The sequence below is a fragment of the Vigna angularis genome, chromosome 6 (genome assembly GCF_016808095.1).
Source record: "Vigna angularis cultivar LongXiaoDou No.4 chromosome 6, ASM1680809v1, whole genome shotgun sequence".
NCBI classification, from domain to species: domain Eukaryota; kingdom Viridiplantae; phylum Streptophyta; class Magnoliopsida; order Fabales; family Fabaceae; genus Vigna; species Vigna angularis.
This window is the reverse complement of record NC_068975.1, coordinates 30,660,157-30,677,522: the sequence shown is the minus strand read 5'-3', so window position 1 is coordinate 30,677,522 and position 17,366 is coordinate 30,660,157. Positions and strand designations below refer to the sequence as shown.

General features: G+C 34.4%; 1 protein-coding gene across 1 annotated transcript; it reads left to right on the top strand.

Moving 5' to 3' along the window:
* The first annotated feature begins 209 nt into the window (after positions 1–209).
* On the top strand, positions 210–16,814 carry LOC108342924 (sister chromatid cohesion protein PDS5 homolog A). The gene is made up of 33 exons (XM_017580832.2): positions 210–511; positions 2,094–2,297; positions 2,429–2,610; positions 3,194–3,320; positions 3,456–3,674; positions 4,047–4,263; positions 4,359–4,504; positions 4,612–4,754; positions 6,059–6,208; positions 6,290–6,338; positions 6,420–6,611; positions 7,036–7,218; positions 7,814–7,968; positions 8,139–8,265; positions 8,608–8,757; positions 8,853–8,909; positions 9,036–9,172; positions 9,300–9,417; positions 9,580–9,723; positions 9,820–10,016; positions 11,379–11,535; positions 11,634–11,774; positions 12,038–12,109; positions 12,200–12,838; positions 12,935–13,042; positions 13,176–13,255; positions 13,679–13,730; positions 13,817–13,903; positions 14,020–14,057; positions 14,269–14,328; positions 14,413–14,558; positions 15,807–16,216; positions 16,322–16,814. The coding sequence occupies exons 1-33, from the start codon at positions 419–421 to the stop codon at positions 16,370–16,372; spliced, it is 5,031 nt and encodes a 1,676-aa protein (XP_017436321.2). The 5' UTR covers positions 210–418; the 3' UTR covers positions 16,373–16,814.
* Positions 16,815–17,366: the final 552 nt, after the last annotated feature.

Genomic DNA, 17,366 nt, shown 5'->3' with positions numbered 1-17,366 from the left:
TTCTCAATCACACTTCTATTTCGGAAAAAAAAGGTTAACTTCATTAAAATTGTCTCTTGTGTTATTTACGTACTTTCTCAAACAAGACCAATTATGAGAGGGGCGCAATTGCAAGACGCGCGGGGCAGAAACGGGAGGATTCGGAAATACGAGTAAAATCAGAGGTCACAGCTGCAAAACAAAAAGGTAAAAAGTCAGCGCGTGAAGTTTGGCTTAGATTTGGATTTGGCTTCGCTGTTCGAAAATCGAACTTCACAACGCAACACAAAAACAAGATAGAGAGAGAGAAGAGAGGCAAACCCTCCTCTTTTTCTTATTTTCACACTGCTTCACTTTCTTCTTCTTCCTTAGCTCTTAGCCTAGTCCAAACTCTATGAAAGTGCACGCTCGTCGCTGAAACGACGTCGTTTTGCGCAACATGGCTCAGAAGCTTCACCTTCTGCTCGAGGAGCTGGGATCCAAGCTCGAATCTCTTCCCTCCTCCCACGACGCTCTCATCGAGCTCTTGCAGGTGTGTGTCTCCGAGTTTCTCGTTGCTTCGTTTCGTAATTGTTTTAGACCCGCTTCGACAATTTCGTGTTTTTTTGCGGAAATTTCAAACTCTTTTTTGTTTTTTGGGGTTAGTTATGTTCGTTATTTTCTGTTTGGGGAGTTCAGGTTAGGAAAACTGTGACTCTTATTCTCGGTTAAGTTGATTTCTCTGTTGGAATGAGTGAATTGAGTTCAAATGCGTGTATAGGGTCTCCGTTTTTGTGGTTCTTCGTGTAGGTGGTTTGTAATTAGTTGAGGATTTTGGTTTTGGTAGTTGGTCTTTTGAAATTGAGAGGAACAATTGGGAGATTGAGTGTTTCTAGAATGGCTTTTGAGTCCGGTTAGTTTGTGAATGGTTTTTGAAGGGGCTCTAGGTCTATTTTCTGTGTTTGTTAAGTTGGTTTTGTCTTGTGCTCTAGTTAAGTTTAATAAATCTGTGGATATTTTGGTTGGATTAGTGGAAAAAGATGAAGCTACTGAATATTCAAAATTTCACAAAGATGGTGGGATTAGAAGTGAAAAGAAGATACTTATTCAAATTGCTGCTTACTTAACCGAGGCCAGGTTTATTCTAATTAGCGTGATGGAATTTGGCATGTATGAATGAATTATGGTTCAATTTCCATTTTCAAGTGTATTTAAGGTTGAAAGTGTTGTTTATTAGAATTGGACTATGAGATAAATTAAGAAGGATACCCTCCTCCCCCACCAAAAGCATTGAATTAGGAAGATGTAGCATCACACTTGCTGAATGATTATCAATCTTAAAATCTAACTAGTTTACGTATACTGTATCAAACAAATTGACTGGTTCCCAACACAACATGATACATATATGGTAGTAAATTCGGTGTTTTGCTTAGGAAGGCTATTAGAGCTGTAGTTCTCTTAAATGTTATCTTCTTGGAAAAACCTGAGGATCCTTTTAAGGTAGTATATGGATAAGGCTTGATGTGGTTCAATGTGTGTGCTGTTCCTGTAAGTTGGTAACCATATGGTTAGTGACTAGTAATAGTAGTTTAGTCTCAAAATCCTAGATCCTTGTTGATAAAGCAATCACAACGTGAAGAGAGAAAGTTAACAAACGTATTAAGGCTTCACTTTAGGTAGGTCTTATGGACATATGACACAGTCTCAATACAGTTCTTTTGTTACCAAGCTACTCTTTTAATTCTGGATCTACTCTCTAATCATAACAAATAATACGTTTCTTTTAAGTGTTTGTAGAAATTTCTTTCTTTCTGCTCAACATTACTGTAAGGTGTTGAAAAGTATGCACTTCTCAGTGGTTCGTAGCTTCTCTATGTTATGGATTTTCTATTTTCCTACGGCATAATGAATGTGTGGTATCACCCAAAAACAGAAAATCAAGTTTACACTTGACTATTAAAACTAGTTCACAGGCATATAATGCAGGCCAAAATAATCAAATGTGTGCTGTAAATTCCATTATTTTTTACTTATGTTACTGCTGTGCTGCATTAAAATTTGCTTTTCCAAAAGCAATATTTTTTTATTGGCAACTACTAACCTCCCTCAACAAAATGTTGTTCTATCTACAGCAAGCTGCATCATGCCTTACTGACTTGGATCAATCACCATCAGCTTCGACATTGGAGTCAATGAAGCCCTTTTTTAATGCAATTGTTAAGCCAGAACTGCTAAAGCACGAGGATAGTGACGTCAAGCTTCTAGTTGCAATATGTGTTTGTGAGATTACTCGAATCACCGCTCCTGAAGCTCCTTACAGTGATGATGTTCTAAAGGTATCTTTCATTTATTCTATTTATATGAAAAAATAATTTGAAGTACCCCTTTACTTTTAGTCAAACAAGAAGACAAATATAGTTGGGAACATAGTCTCCTTCATCCTAATCATTATTATATCACTTTGCAGGACATATTTCAGTTGATTGTGGGCACTTTTAGTGGTCTGAGTGATACAAGTGGCCCATCCTTTGATCGGAGAGTTGCTATACTGGAGACTCTTGCAAAATATAGATCCTGTGTTGTAATGCTGGATCTTGAATGTGATGATCTGGTGAATGAAATGTTCCGTACTTTCTTTTCAGTTGCCAGGTTAGTTCATCACAAAGTCTTTTACTTAGTTGAAGGTGTGAGTTCATTATAGAGTTATATTTCCCTGAAAGGTTCTGTTCTATTTCTGATAAAAGAAAAGAGAAAATGAATTTAAGATAATTAGATATGCAGAAACTGAAATATTTGTATACTTTGAATGTGATGTTTTGGAGTGGAGAAACAAATATTGTAATTCTGAAGTAGTGAAACTAATATCTCTCAGTCTATTGCTTACTGTCCTACATTACATTGGGATATTTTAGTGTGATGATTGACATATTTCTTTACCTACAATTTTGCTGTGTATAACACTAGTATTTGTGTACTTAGATTGATTGTTTCTTTATTTGATGATGACTGTTTTTTATCTATTACTAATTATTCTACCAGTTTTTTGTATTGTCCAATTTTGGTTTATCAATCATATATATTGAGTATTACTTCTGTGTGTTGTGTGATGTTAACTTTGAAGTGTTAATCTTAAGTAGTACTTTTCAAATGTCACATTTCTATAGTACTTTTCTTGATTAAAAATCCTCTTTAGATCAATCAGTGATACCTGTGTACTTTATTTCATGCACAGAGATGATCATCCAGAGAGTGTTCTGTCATCCATGCAAACCATAATGGCTGTTCTTTTAGAAGAAAGTGAGGATGTACATCCGGATCTTTTGTCTATTGTACTGTCTACACTAGGCCGTGACAGAAGAGTGAGTACTTTTTCTTATATAATTTCTTTTCCTGTTTTAGGCAGTAGCTGATGCACTTGGAGAATGAATGTTGTCTTATGTATCATCTTTAATATTATATAGTAAACACGATTGTCTAAATTTTGTTTATTGCAGGATGTTTCTGGGGCTGCAAGGAAGCTTTCCTTGAGTATTGTACAACAATGCATGGAGAAACTTGAACCGAGTATCAAACAATTTTTACTATCATTAATATCAGGAGACAGCCAGGAAATGAACAGTCAAGTTCAATACGATGAAGTTATCTACGATCTCTATTGCTGTGCTCCTCAGATCCTATATGAAGTTTTTCCTTATGTTACAAGAGAGCTAATGGTGAATACTGATTTATTGATTTTTGTGATGCTCTATGTGGTTTCTAAATTATTTCCATTTAAACGACCTTGATGCTATTGTAAAGGAGTTTCATTATTTAAATTTAATGACATCATGTTATGCTTTGTAAATAGCTGTGCTTTAGAATGTGAGTTTCTGACAAGAACCCAAGACAGAAAACAGAGAATGGAAAGGAGGGTTTTTATTGTTTGAATGAAAACAAACAGGACTAGGAAAAAGATCTCACCATTGCTAAGAGTCACTTTTACATCTTTTTATTCCCTATTAAATTTAGTTTGTCATAGATTGTTATACTTTTGACTGATATTCACATTTGATGCCTGATTCTCATTTGTAATTGAACATTTGCAGACTGACAAGCTCGAAAGTCGTTTGAAAGCAGTGAACTTGGTTGGGGATATAATTTCTCTTCCTGGATCCTCCATTTCTGAAGCACTTCAGACAACATTTTCAGAGTTTTTAAAGAGATTGACCGATAGAGATTTTGGGGTTCGCATGTCTGTCCTTGAGCATGCAAAGAGTTGTCTGCTGTCAAATCCTTTAAGGGCTGAAGCTCCTCAAATTATCTGTGAGTCCCTTGGATGCATGTACAAGATATTCAGTCCCAGCTTTTTATATATTTTTTTCTATATCTTCTAAATTCATTTGGGTACACCTTTTTAGCTTCCCTTTCTGATGGACTGCTGGATTCTGATGAGAAATTTCGAAAGCAAGTTGTGGATGTTATCTGTGATGTAGCATGTCATACCCTAAATGCAGTCTCTCATGAAACTGTGAAACTTGTCGCTGAGCGGCTTTGTGATAAATCTGTATGTATACCTCTATAATCTAAATTACCCATTGCCTAACATTCTCTCTAAACTCTGATTATTTTAACTTACCACAGCTAAATCCTTGTCTGGCTTTACATTTCCAGCTACTTGTTAAAAAGTATACTATGGGGAGATTGGCTGAGATATATAGAGCTTTTTGTGAGAATAGTTCCAACACAGTTAATCCCAGTGAATATGACTGGATTCCAGGGAAGATCATTAGATGTTTCTATGACAAAGATTTCAGGTGAAACACTGATGCTGCATAAGATATTTGGTTATGTTATATCTCTGTCATTATTTGCTTTGTGGTAATTTATTTTTTATAATATGAAGTTTTTTTTTTCATTTTCATACGATGTTAATGGGAGATAATCCACTACTGTTATGTGAGAATAGAATAAGGACATACCTATTATTTTCTTAAAATTAATTTTTAGTTGTAAGTTTGAATACACTCCTCATCTGAAGCTACATACTCTTTAGCTAACACCTCAGATTATTGAGAAAGTAGAAGTCTTTTAAAACTTGTTGTAACACCACTAATTACAGCTTCTTGTCTTACATGATCAAGATCATTTTTAGATGTGATTATCTTGGAGTAAATGCCTAAATATTATACCATGTGCATAGTTTCATGTTAATATATGTTTTTGTTAGTATTAGCATGCCAGTTTTTCTTTATGAATACATTTTTTAATTTAATTTTGATTCACTACCAATAAAACAATTTTTTGTAAGTTTGCTTATTAAAGAAAAACAAATTTTGTAAGTCATTAATGATTTTGATTTCTCTGGCAATTCTTAACATAGTCAAACTCATTAAACAAGCTACTGATACAAGATTGGTTTATGGTGCAAAATATTGTAGAATGACTGTGATAGGGTACGGAGAGTTTATGAAAGGAAGAAAAAAGGGAATAAAGAGGGGGAGAGGCTACAGGCAGTTATAACTGTAATCATAGTTTGGGCGGGAAATAAAGCTCCTATAAAAGAGCTGATGTAATTGAGTAATAGGCACCTTTTGAATGGTATACATGTATAGACAGGATCATTCCTATCCTGTGGAGAGAGAACTTGGCTTTCTTGGTGGTTGTGGCTGTGCAGTTATACAAAAATATACTCTTTTTTCTGTTTGTTTTGTGTGTGATAGTGCGAATTAGATAGGTTTCCAATTCAGAAACCTATCAGACTGTGCATCAAATTTAAAGTCTCAATTTTTATATAGAGAATATCAAGATTGAAATAGCTGTAAATTTCAAATGCCCCCTCCTTATAGATAACCTGTCATTCAGAAAGGCCATTGGTGTACTAGATCAATGACTTTCAAGTTGTTCATTGCTTTGATTTATGTATTTTTGTGCTTCTGATATTTTTTCTTCCAGTATCAACATACTTATACAAACTGGAAAGTGGCGATTATCTAAACTATTGTAGCCTCTAAGCTTGTTTCTTTCTTTTCCATATGCTTTAATTTTCTTGTTATTTTTTTTCCCTCAGGAATAAAATGTTAGTTATTGATATTTCTTTTGTTCACTTTTCATTCTGCAGATCGGATATAATTGAATCAATTCTTTGTGAATCCTTGTTTCCGTCAGATTTTTCAATCAATGATATAGTTAAACATTGGGTTGGGATTTTCTCTAGATTTGATAAAGTGGAAGCCAAGGCTCTTGAAAAGATACTTGAACAAAAACAAAGGTACATTTTTTTACTACTGAATGGCTTATATTCCTCCTGGTGTCTCAAATTTTTACTTTTCATGGTGCAACTTGGTACCAGATTACAGGAAGAAATGCGAAAATATTTAGCTCTGAGGCAGACTAATCAGGTATGTTACTGTGGATGTTGGAAATGTGAACTTTCAGAGGATATTTGATGTGAAAATGGGCTTGATCTCATTTAAATGCAGGGGAAAGACATTCCTGAGGTCCAAAAAAAGATTGTGTTCTGTTTCCGTGTAATGTCTCGTTCATTTGCTGACCCAACAAAGGCAGAAGAGAGTTTTCAGATTCTTGATCAATTACAAGATCCTAATCTCTGGAAAATTTTGACAGATCTTGTTGATCCAAATACTAGCTTCCAACAAACTCGTGAATACAGGGTAATATAATCTAAAACTTGTGGATATGGTTTAGAGATACCGATTGGGGTAGTTATAGCTGCAACTGATAGGAATTGGTCTTTGACGCAAATCCTGTGGGATAGATTTATAAGCTTCAGAACTTGTTGCCAATGCATTTCACCGTGTCTCTATTACTGTGTTTCTGTTACTTGTATGAACTCTTTTAAGGTGCCAATTAGATGAATTTCATAAATTGTAATTTCAACGAGCTCTTAACTTTGGGAGTCTATTAGGACTTAGGAGAGTAGTATTTGAACATCGAAATGGTAATATCTCATTATGGTTTGGACTAACTGCTCTTAACTTTTATTTATTTATTTTTTTCTATTATAGAAAGAAAGGAACTGTAGTTTGTAGTTTGTTATTTACTGATGTTAGCTATTTATTTGCTTTTTATCTCCAGGATGAATTCCTTAAAATACTCGGTGAAAATCATCAGCTCTATGAATTTCTGAATACCCTTTATATAAAGTGTTCCTATTTACTTTTCAACAAGGAGCATGTGAAAGCTGTTCTTTCAGAAATCATCACAAATAAATCCTCAGAGAATGATCATCATATACAATATTGTATGAACATATTAGTGGTAAGAATATGCCCTTTCTAGGTTTATTGACTTTTTTTGTTTTTTCGATATTTGTATTGTGTATTGGATATGCTAAACAATTTTCACTTTAGTTCATTGCAGAAGGGAGGGTGGGGGTGGCAAAGATATAAATCCTAAACTTTTCTATAGCTTTTTCAGATTAGTGGATGATTACTTAAGCCCTGAAACTTAAGTTTCTTGATATTTCTAACACAGTTCCACATATAGAATGCCTTTAAGCTCAAACTTTTGAAGAAACGCATACTTTATGGTTAGAATTTAGTTTGTGGGAATGGTGTGGCAAGGTTTGTGCATCTTTTAAAGAGGCATCAAGAAGCATATTCATCTCTTACATATAAGCTGTTAGAAGTCCCAATTATGGTTTATCAAAATTTTAAAACAGCATTGTGAGTTTGGATGCTTGTGTTTTTGCTGTGCCCCTTTCTATTATTTCTTATGGTTGCATGATTTTGTCATCAAGCAATATCATGTTTTCAGTCATTTTGGACAAGAAAATTAAAATACTGGAATCTCGTTTTCTAATCAAATCATATCTCTAACACTAACTTTCTGGTTGACTAATGATGAGATGCAGATAATTGCTCGATTCTGTCCATATCTTTTTAGTGGCACTGAGGTGGAGCTGGTGAATTTACTTAAGGATAATAGTGATATGATTAAAGAGGGTGTTCTGAATGTTTTGGCAAAGGCTGGTGGTACTATTCGTGAACAGCTCGCAGTTACATCAAGGTGTCACTCTTAATTTGATAACTCTTAGATCCACTTTCTTTTATAATATTCTTATTATTCCTTGTACCATGCAATTTTGTAGACCTTATTGGGAGACTATACTGTTAAATTTGATGACTCTTATATCCATTTCCATTTATAACATTCCTATTGCTCCTTGTTTCAAGCAGTTCTGTAGACCTTATTTTGGAGAGATTATGTTTAGAAGGAAGTCAAATACAAGCCAAGTATGCTGTTCACGCTCTGGCTGCAATTACAAAGGACGATGGCCTCAAGTCTCTTTCTGTTCTGTACAAGGTTTAATATATTTAAATTATTTGTTACAGGATAATTATGCTGACCTCCAATTAGGGCTAGTTACATGTAAACCCTTGTTTGAAAAATTACACCTACCTCCTGGGCTTTGTCATTTTTAAGGGGGTCTATATGGACTCTGACATAAATAGTAAGGGGTGTGTATGTATGATTTCTTAGAAAGTGAAGGTGTCAAAGTTCAAGAACAATATTTTAAGTATGGGAGTTAGAGGTAGTTTTCCAACAAAGAAGGTGTAAGTGTAATTTGGGCCTCAAAGGAAGTAGGTCATTTTCCCTGTATTTGTGATTTTTTATATATTTTGATTGTTCTCACCTTATATGCAGAGACTTGTAGATATGCTGGAAGAGAAAACACATCTACCTGCAGTATTACAGTCTCTGGGGTGTATAGCACAGACTGCAATGCCTGTATTTGAAACTAGAGAAAGTGAAATTGAAGCATTTATAATCAACAAGATTCTGAAAAGTGATAGTGTAAGCCTTTCAAATTCCATTCCACGGTGTTCTCCTTTAAAATATAATTATGGAAGTAATTAGTTTCTATTTAAATGCTTTTATCATGGTTTCAGAAAGAAGATCACTCAAGAATATCTTGGGACGATAGGAGTGATCTTTGTGTTTTGAAGGTAGGACGATATTCTATTCTGATTTTTTAGATACTTTGGATGGTATCTGTATTCTATAATTTGATTCATTGGATAGTTCTAGTAGGTTTTCCATGTTGAGCTTTTTTTCTTCTTTCTTTACTACAGATATATGGCATAAAAACCCTAGTGAAAAGCTACTTGCCAGCCAAAGATGCTCATGTTCGTCCTGGTATAGATGGTCTTCTGGGTATCCTGAGAAACATACTGTCTTATGGCGAAATATCAAAGGAACTACAGTCAAGGTATATCAGCTTGACAGAGCTAAATGTTTTCGTTAATTTATCTGAGAATTATCAGTTTTTCTCTTTTTCATTTCAAATGGTTCTGTGGTTTAGATGCCACTTCATACTCATTTATGACCTCTTGCAGCTCAGTTGATAAGGCCCATTTGCGACTTGCTTCTGCAAAGGCAGTTCTTCGTTTATCAAGGCTCTGGGATCACAAGATACCTGTTGATATTTTCCACTTAACTCTAAGAATAACAGAGGTACGTTCCTCCTTCTGTATACTTAATTTCTTATATAGCATTTATGATTTGTTCACCACATTATTGCCAAGACAAAATTAAATGTAAGCTGAAATTGGTTTGTTGAAAATTTGATTTCAATGTATAAATAACTGCTTCTCTGTCTTCTTTCCGGTCTGATAGATTGGTTTCCCTCAAGCTAAGAAGGTTTTCTTAAGCAAAGTTCATCAATATATAAAGGACAACCTTTTAGATACCAAATATGCATGTGCCTTTATATTCAACATATTTGGATCCAAGGATTCCAAGCCAGAGGAGTTTGCAGTGGTAATATTTTGTTTGACTCATTCCTTTTTGCAATTGCAAAATTACTTTCTTTGATGTCAATTTTGTCTTAATGATGATATGTGTTTGTTAATGCAGGACAAGCAGAACCTGAATGACATTATTCACATGCATCACCAAACCAGGGCTTGGCAGCTTTCTGGACAATCGGATGCAAATTCCTTGACCGCTTACCCTGAATACATCCTTACATACCTAGTTCATGCCCTTGCTAACCTATCCTGCCCCAATATTGATGACTGTAAGACTGTTGAAGCATACCATAATCTATACAGGTACTATTTCATCCATATAGGACATCTCTGAACTGGATACGTATTTATTGGAAAAGACCTAACTCTTACATTAAATAGAAATAGTGTCAAAATGCACTATATAAGTGAGGGCAATTCTGACACCCTAAGACATCTTGAACATGGTATGCTAAATATTTGTGGGTGATAGACTCTACAAACGTTGTTAGAATAAATTTTGATACATCTTACAAAATGGATTTAAGTCCAGTTCAACCTCATAAAACATGTTTGTAAGATAAGGTTTGCACTCAATTATGTATTACTATTTGCTTATATGGCCAGTCAATGTGAGATCTCTAACATTATTCATGTACCAAGCCCAATAATGCTGTATGTGAGAGGGTGTATAGGAAAAACCCAAGTCCCATATTAACTAGAAATATGTCAAAATACAGTATATAAATGAGGGATATAAATGAGGGTAGTCCCTGACTTACAAGCCAGTTTTATATGGTGGGATATAAATGAGGGTAGTCCCTGACTTACAAGCCAGTTTTATATGGTTAAATTAAACCTAAACCATTTTGTAAAAATATTTAGCCTATGTTTTGGGACTACTTAATTTTGAGAAATTATTTGTTTCTTCACCTCTGCAGTGGGGGTGGGGAGGGTAGGTTGACTTTGCTTTGATATTTCAGCTGTATGTTAATACCTTAAATTTGTAGTTTTAATTTTCTTTCCGAAAAATAAGATGATTTTATGATTTTGAAAATTTGTAGCATATTTATTATTTTCCAGAAATTATTTTTCTCTTTCAATTTCATTCATGTTTTTTTTTCTTCATTTGAATAGCTGATTTTTTGTTGTTGCATCCAAGCAAGATTAACTATCTTAAAAATGAACTTTTAAGCAAACTTGTCCAAAGAAAAAATTGATTATAACAATAGTCGATTATACTTATTATCAATTGTTGAATTTTTTTGTGGCTATCCCAAATGCATCCTTAGTGAGCTGTATACTGATGTTATGATTTGTATTACTAATAATGCTTATTGGAGTTGTATGTAGATTAAAATAATATAACTTGCTTTCCTTGAAAGTTTGTTTTTGTTGCAGTTTATGGAAAAACTCAGATAAATCTTTAGTTTGGAATAATTTTAAATCTCACTTTTGTGCGTGCAGTAAATTTTTGTTTTGTTTCATGAGTTCCCTGTGTTATTTTATAAAATATTTGCCCGGTTTGAACGTCCTCAACATGTTCGGTCTGTATGAATAGCCTTTTTGTTTGGCTGTAACACTTCAATTTATCTACATACTAATTTGGTTTATACAATATCAAAATATGGGACATGTGGAGAACTCTCATTCTTACAGAATTTTCATTCTGTCCTGAATTTTCAGACAGCTACACTTGATACTATCAATGCTAGTGCAAAGAGATGATGACGTCAAGTCAGAAGTAGCTATTAACAATGAGAAGGAAATTATATCTACCATTACTTCTATCTTTTGGAGTATTAAGCAATCCGAAGATGTGGTTGATGCATCAAAATCAAAGGTTGAGGCTAAATTACCTTCTTTTACAATATAGATAAAAGTTGCTAATGTCAAAGTAATGAGACTGTAATCTTACATTTGTGATCAATGAATGGCCAGAACTCACATGCCATATGTGACCTTGGGTTAGCAATTACTAATCGTCTAGTAGCAAAGGATGTTGATTTACAAGCGTTGTCTCATTCAGTTTCTCTACCTCCAATGCTATACAAAGCATGTGAGAAGGAAAGTGGCCCCATGGTATTCTTCTTTCTTGTCAAACTTTAGAGTTTCCTTCTGGTATGCTAAATTGGAAAGTGTTACAAAATGCATCCCAAATACTTTTTGATCCTAATCTCATCAATTATTATGTTCTACAGGATTCTAACATATGTATAAGATTCTAACATTGTACATGGAACTCGAATTTGTATTTCATTGACCGATTTGAACATATATCTAAGATCTTGGTTTATTTCTATTAATTAAAAAGAAATGGTTATTAGTGTAATTTCATTTGGCAGGTGAGCAAAGAGAAATCCTGGTTGGCTGATGAAAGTGTCTTGGCTCACTTTGAATCACTTGAATTAGAAATGGTATGTTTGGCGCAAATGGTAATGTTAAAGAGTAACTTTTAGTGCTTCTGAAGTCTTATATTAAGTGACAGTGTTTCTTCCATATGTCAGGTTTCATCTCAATTAGCTGAGGATGACACTTCAAAGGACCGTGAAAAAGATAGAAAAGAAATGTCCCTTGGAAAAATAATAAAGGACATAAAATCTCGGGGAACCAAGGGCAAAAGAGTTAAAAAGAAAAAGGCTGTGCTAGCTGAAAAGAAAAAGGCTGTGCCAGCTGAAAAGAAAAAGGCTGTGCCAGCTGAAACAAAAAAGGCTGAAAACGATATCGATATCCTAAATGTGGTCAGACAAATTAACATAGATAACTTGGGATTATCCACTAATTTTGAATCTACTAACGGTCATGAAAATTCATTGAGTAAGAAGTTGCAGAAGGATCCAGAGCGGGCAACAATTAAAAAGCGAAAAGGAGAAGACTTAACCCTGGTTCCAGTGCCTAAACGTAAACGGTCTTCCTTTGCCCATGGAAAATCAAGGTCGAGTAGTACCCCATCAAAGGCTCCTCCGAGAGGTTCAGGGGAAGACTCTTCTAGAGTGAAGTTGCTATCGGGTGCAGAATTTACCCCCGATACAGATAGCAAAACAATTCAGAGAAAAAAGGTTAAAGGCACTGAGCCCTCAGTACAAGCAAAAGCCAAGGTTTCCAAGAGCTATCATGATGACAAATCTAAAGAGCATGACATGAAGGTGAAATCTTACTGTCAGGCAGATTTATACCACTATAGGATCTTAAAGTTGAATTTATCACGTTGTAGACTTTTGCTTATTTGCTTCCTCTTGCAGAGTCCTGATAATACAAAGCCAACTGACAAGTCTAAAGGTGACAAATTCAAGTCATCCACAGGATCTGCTAAAAAACTGAAAAGAAAAAGTATTGGAGGATTGGCTAAGGTAAATTTCTCCATCTCTATTGCTGTCAATGTTGTAGTTGTTTTCAAGTAGGGTGTCTATGCCATGCTATAATGTGTGTTCCCGTGAGTCTCTTGGATATTAGTTTAATTTGATTTTGATTTTTTTCCTATAGTGTATAACAAAGGAAGGTGAAAGTGATGCTGAAGATCTAATTGGCTGCAGAATTAAAGTTTGGTGGCCTTTGGATAAGAAGTAAGTTCTTCTATTAAATCTTGAGAGATCAGTCGAAGTAGCAAAATGGTATATTGATGCCACCGTTTTTATTAATCTAAGACATGTGAAAAAAATTGTATATAAATTTTTAGTTATGTCGAAAGCTTTTTGACCACATCCTCCAAAGATTACTCACGGATTTAGCTTCTTTTTTTTACTGCACTTTTATTAGTTTGCCTAGTTATCAAGTTTTTCATATTGCTTCTGTACAGATTAATTGCTTTAAATATTTCTGACTGGCTCTCGATCAATTATCCGTGTACTGCTTTATAACATCTAATGTGTTTTTTGTATGTTTTCTTTAGTTTGATCCTAGAAACAATTTTTTTAAATTCCCATTGCCTTATTGTCTTCCTAGGATTTCTAATTAAAGTTCCATGTTGATGTATTGATATGCTGCAGATTTTATGAAGGCAATGTTAAGTCTTACGATTCTTCAAAGAGGAAACATGTGGTAAGCTTACATTCTGAATTGGTGCAAATATTCTGCCTCCAACTTACAATTCTGACATTATTGTGCTGTGGCATGTCATGTGGAAGATATTATATGATGATGGGGATGTAGAAGTGCTCTGTTTGGAAAAGGAGCGATGGGAGCTTGTTGACAAGGGTGGCAAACCTAATAAGGTCTCCATTTTTCCATTTGCCTTCATTTTTTCTGACACATTTTTGCTGTTCTTCTGTTTCCGCTAATATATCAAATATCTTTGAAGTTTGATACAATTTTACATTGTTTTTTCCAGAAGCTAAAACTCTCAAAAACTGTGTCTTCCCGTGAAGTGTAAGTATCCCTTTTTCAAATTAGTTTTAGTTTACTTTTAATTGGAGGCATATGTTTCACGTAAATCTCAATATAAAAATTTCCACTATTTTGGAAAAATTGAATTGAAGTATGTCGTGTTTTTATTTCTTCTAGCTTCATTGGATGCCTTGTACCCCATTCTGAATGTGCTGCCATCTTTTGTGGGTTATTTTTCTCAATTATTTTATAGGTCTACTGGGAAGAAGCAGAGAAGTTCTAGTACTTCAGAAAGTAAAAAGACAAAACAAATGTTAGTGAAAAAATGAGATTATATTGCACATTTATGATTTTATTAAATGTTCTATCATTATAACTTGTATCCTATGCTGTTTAGAGTTAATGGTAAATCTCCTAGCAAGCAAGTAAAACATGGACAAAAAGGTGCCTCAAAAATCGATTTCCATCGTGAGGATGCCAAAGAGAGTTCTGACTTAACAAACCCTGAAGATACTGTTATATCTAAAGCTGAGATTAACTCAGGTAATGCAATGTAGAAGGTTTGATGCACATATGTTTTTCATTTACATCACCTGATTGATTATATGTCATATTTGTGTAATGGATCTGGATTTAACGCTTCAGGACCTGCATAAACCCGGTAGTTCTGTTTCAATGCAACTTTGTGAAATTAAAAAAAAAAATATTTGTACAATATAAAACTTAACCACTACTCTCTCATCCTCTAGCAGGTTATATATCTTCATGCTTGCTCTAAATCATCTGTTTTCTGTAGAATTGGTGATTGGTATGTTAAACATCTTTACATGTCTTACCTAGGAGGATGGCTTCCTGTTGACCAACGGCTGTCTGTTTGTATAATAATAATTTCATAATTTCCTTTTAAAAAATACGGGTCAACTATCCAGGTTTAGATGTACTATTCATTCAGATAAATAGACAGTCTTGATCTCAAAGGGAAATGTGTTCTACCAAATTCCGATCAAATGGTACGACAATCTTTGTCGGTTAGGAAAATAGTTGTGTTGTGAATGCAGTGGAGTTTGTGAAAACTCATTATCTTTTATCCGCCATACCCAGAAAGGGGAAGCTTAGTACACGATGCTCCCAACATTTTGGAAGTCAGGGAAGGCCAAAATGAAAACAGCCTTACCCTTGTAAGAGTCTATTCCTCCGACTAGAACCTGTTCCCACCAGATCACAAGACAGTAATTTAATGACTGGCCAGGGATTCTCCCTCTTATCTGTCGTACGTACCCATGAAAAGAAATTCGTAAAATAATGTTTTTTGACTTGAAGTAGCTAGTCTTTGACTAGGCACTTTGATGATTAAGAGGAACAAAGCTCGGAAGAGGTTAGTAACCAAATTCATCTAGTAATAGATTTTGTTAAAATCAACATATGAACCGGTGGTAAGAATACAAGATGGGAAATTTGTATTAAGGAAGTGAAAAAATGACTTTCATATTTACTATGTAATAAACTTGTTCTTTTCCTAATAAAAGCTTTCCCTTTTATATTCTTAACGTAGTCTTAAGTTTTGCATACATTTTTTGCTTTGGGATATTGAATCTAAAATAGATTTTAGCTTAAATATTCTTAACCTATGTATCATGTGATATGATCTGTGAGTATTCTTGTTTTTGTGAAATGTTTAATTCTTAATTTTCCAATTACCTAGGGAAATGGCTATTATGCTTGGAGTTTCAAACCATAAATATAATTAATTGTCTGCTCTCTTTATAAATTTTGTTTGTTTTTCTGTTCTAGGTGGTTCTGAAGCGGAACAGGTCGAAGGATCTGGTGTAATAATAACTAAAAGGAAGAAAATTAGCAAGAAACCAAAATCAGTTTTACGTGGAAAGAAACCCAAGAAAGAGAAGACCTCAAGTTATAAGAAAGAATCAGATCAAGAGAAGCAGGAATATGTTGGGAGGCTTTCTAAAGAGGGTGTCCCACAAGGAGATCAAAATAATGGTGCAGAAAGTTTGAAAGAGATAGATGTCAATGAGTCAAGAGGAGCTTTGAGAGAAAATGATATTGGAGAAGAATCCGGTTCTGAAGGGAACCAAAATGACAGCAATGGGAAAAGTAGTCCCAGAGAAGTGGAAAAATCACCTATAAAGTCAGCGAGTCCTGATAGTGCCAAAATCGCTGAAGTTTCTGATGACGAGCCGCTGGTAAATTACTCATCCTTTGTAGAATCGCCGCGCCTGCTTTTGTTTACCTGATAAAAATCTTGCACATTTTATTTTTAAGCTAATCACTAAGAATGGCTTATGCAGAGCAAATGGAGGCGTCCTTCGGGAAAGAAAAGCTCAGGGCAAAAACGGTGAGCAGTTTGTCAGTTGTAGCACAAATCTCTGAACATTTCAGTGGCAGTAGTGCTGTGGCAGCATTTAGTGTGTTTCAGTGCAAGTATAGGTATCAGTGTGGATGATGACTGCCATTTTATTGACACACTAATAGATATTCTATGCGTTTCTTGCATCCACCTGTAGATGTAATTTAACAGTTGTCATCCCCACGTTTAGAAAAAAGAAAAAAAAAGTGGTGTTTTAGGGCTTGTTAGGGTTATGTTATGCTAAATGACCTTTTATTATTAGTGTAGGTGATAGGTTTAGCATATGATTCATGAGGATGTTTCCATCCCTCCAACACAATTGATTTTTCATTGAGTGGGCCAACATGTACAGCTATACGTGGGGATAATTGTATTTGTAACTCTAGTTTCTTCATACTTATGTAGTCTTAGCATCCGTCACAGAGATTATCTAACCTTGCGCTCCTTGTTGTTTTGTTGCACATGGTTTATGAACCTGCGGTTTTTTATTTTGTGAACTGAAACCAGTTTCACACCCTCCCCGACTTAACTTGGTATTTTGGCTTATGATTCAATGTATGTGTGTCTGTTTTGTTTGTCAATATGCCTTTAATCATATATTTTCCATCAACACTTGCAAGAAAGGTAAGTAAAAATGTATATCTCAAAATAAGATAATTACCATTGGAATAACATTTCGTGAAAATTATATTTCCGTACATTTTCTTGGAAGGGCATTAATGATTTTTTCCCTATACATGTTTATTCCTCACTATTTATTAAATCTAGGTACCCTTTTACGTAAGTAAATTATCTCGTGGCTATGAGTGATTTATGTTATTTTCATCTTTGGCATGATAATATTTCGAGTGAGAAGTGTGATTTTACTTGTACGTAAAAACTTGTCACTTTTTGAAAAAAAAAATAATAGATAGTTTTGGACTGGTTTCAACTAACTTTTAAGCAATATATTTTAATTCTTTATTTAAAGATACTAATATACTTAT

Excerpts from the sequence above, each read along its gene's own strand:
- LOC108342924 (XM_017580832.2), top strand. The coding sequence starts at position 419 with ATGGCTCAGAAGCTTCACCTTCTGCTCGAGGAGCTGGGATCCAAGCTC. Across the intron at positions 13,731-13,816 it reads CTTCAAAGAGGAAACATGTG|ATATTATATGATGATGGGGA; the intron begins GTAAGCTTACAT and ends GTCATGTGGAAG. Across the intron at positions 13,904-14,019 it reads AGGGTGGCAAACCTAATAAG|AAGCTAAAACTCTCAAAAAC; the intron begins GTCTCCATTTTT and ends TGTTTTTTCCAG.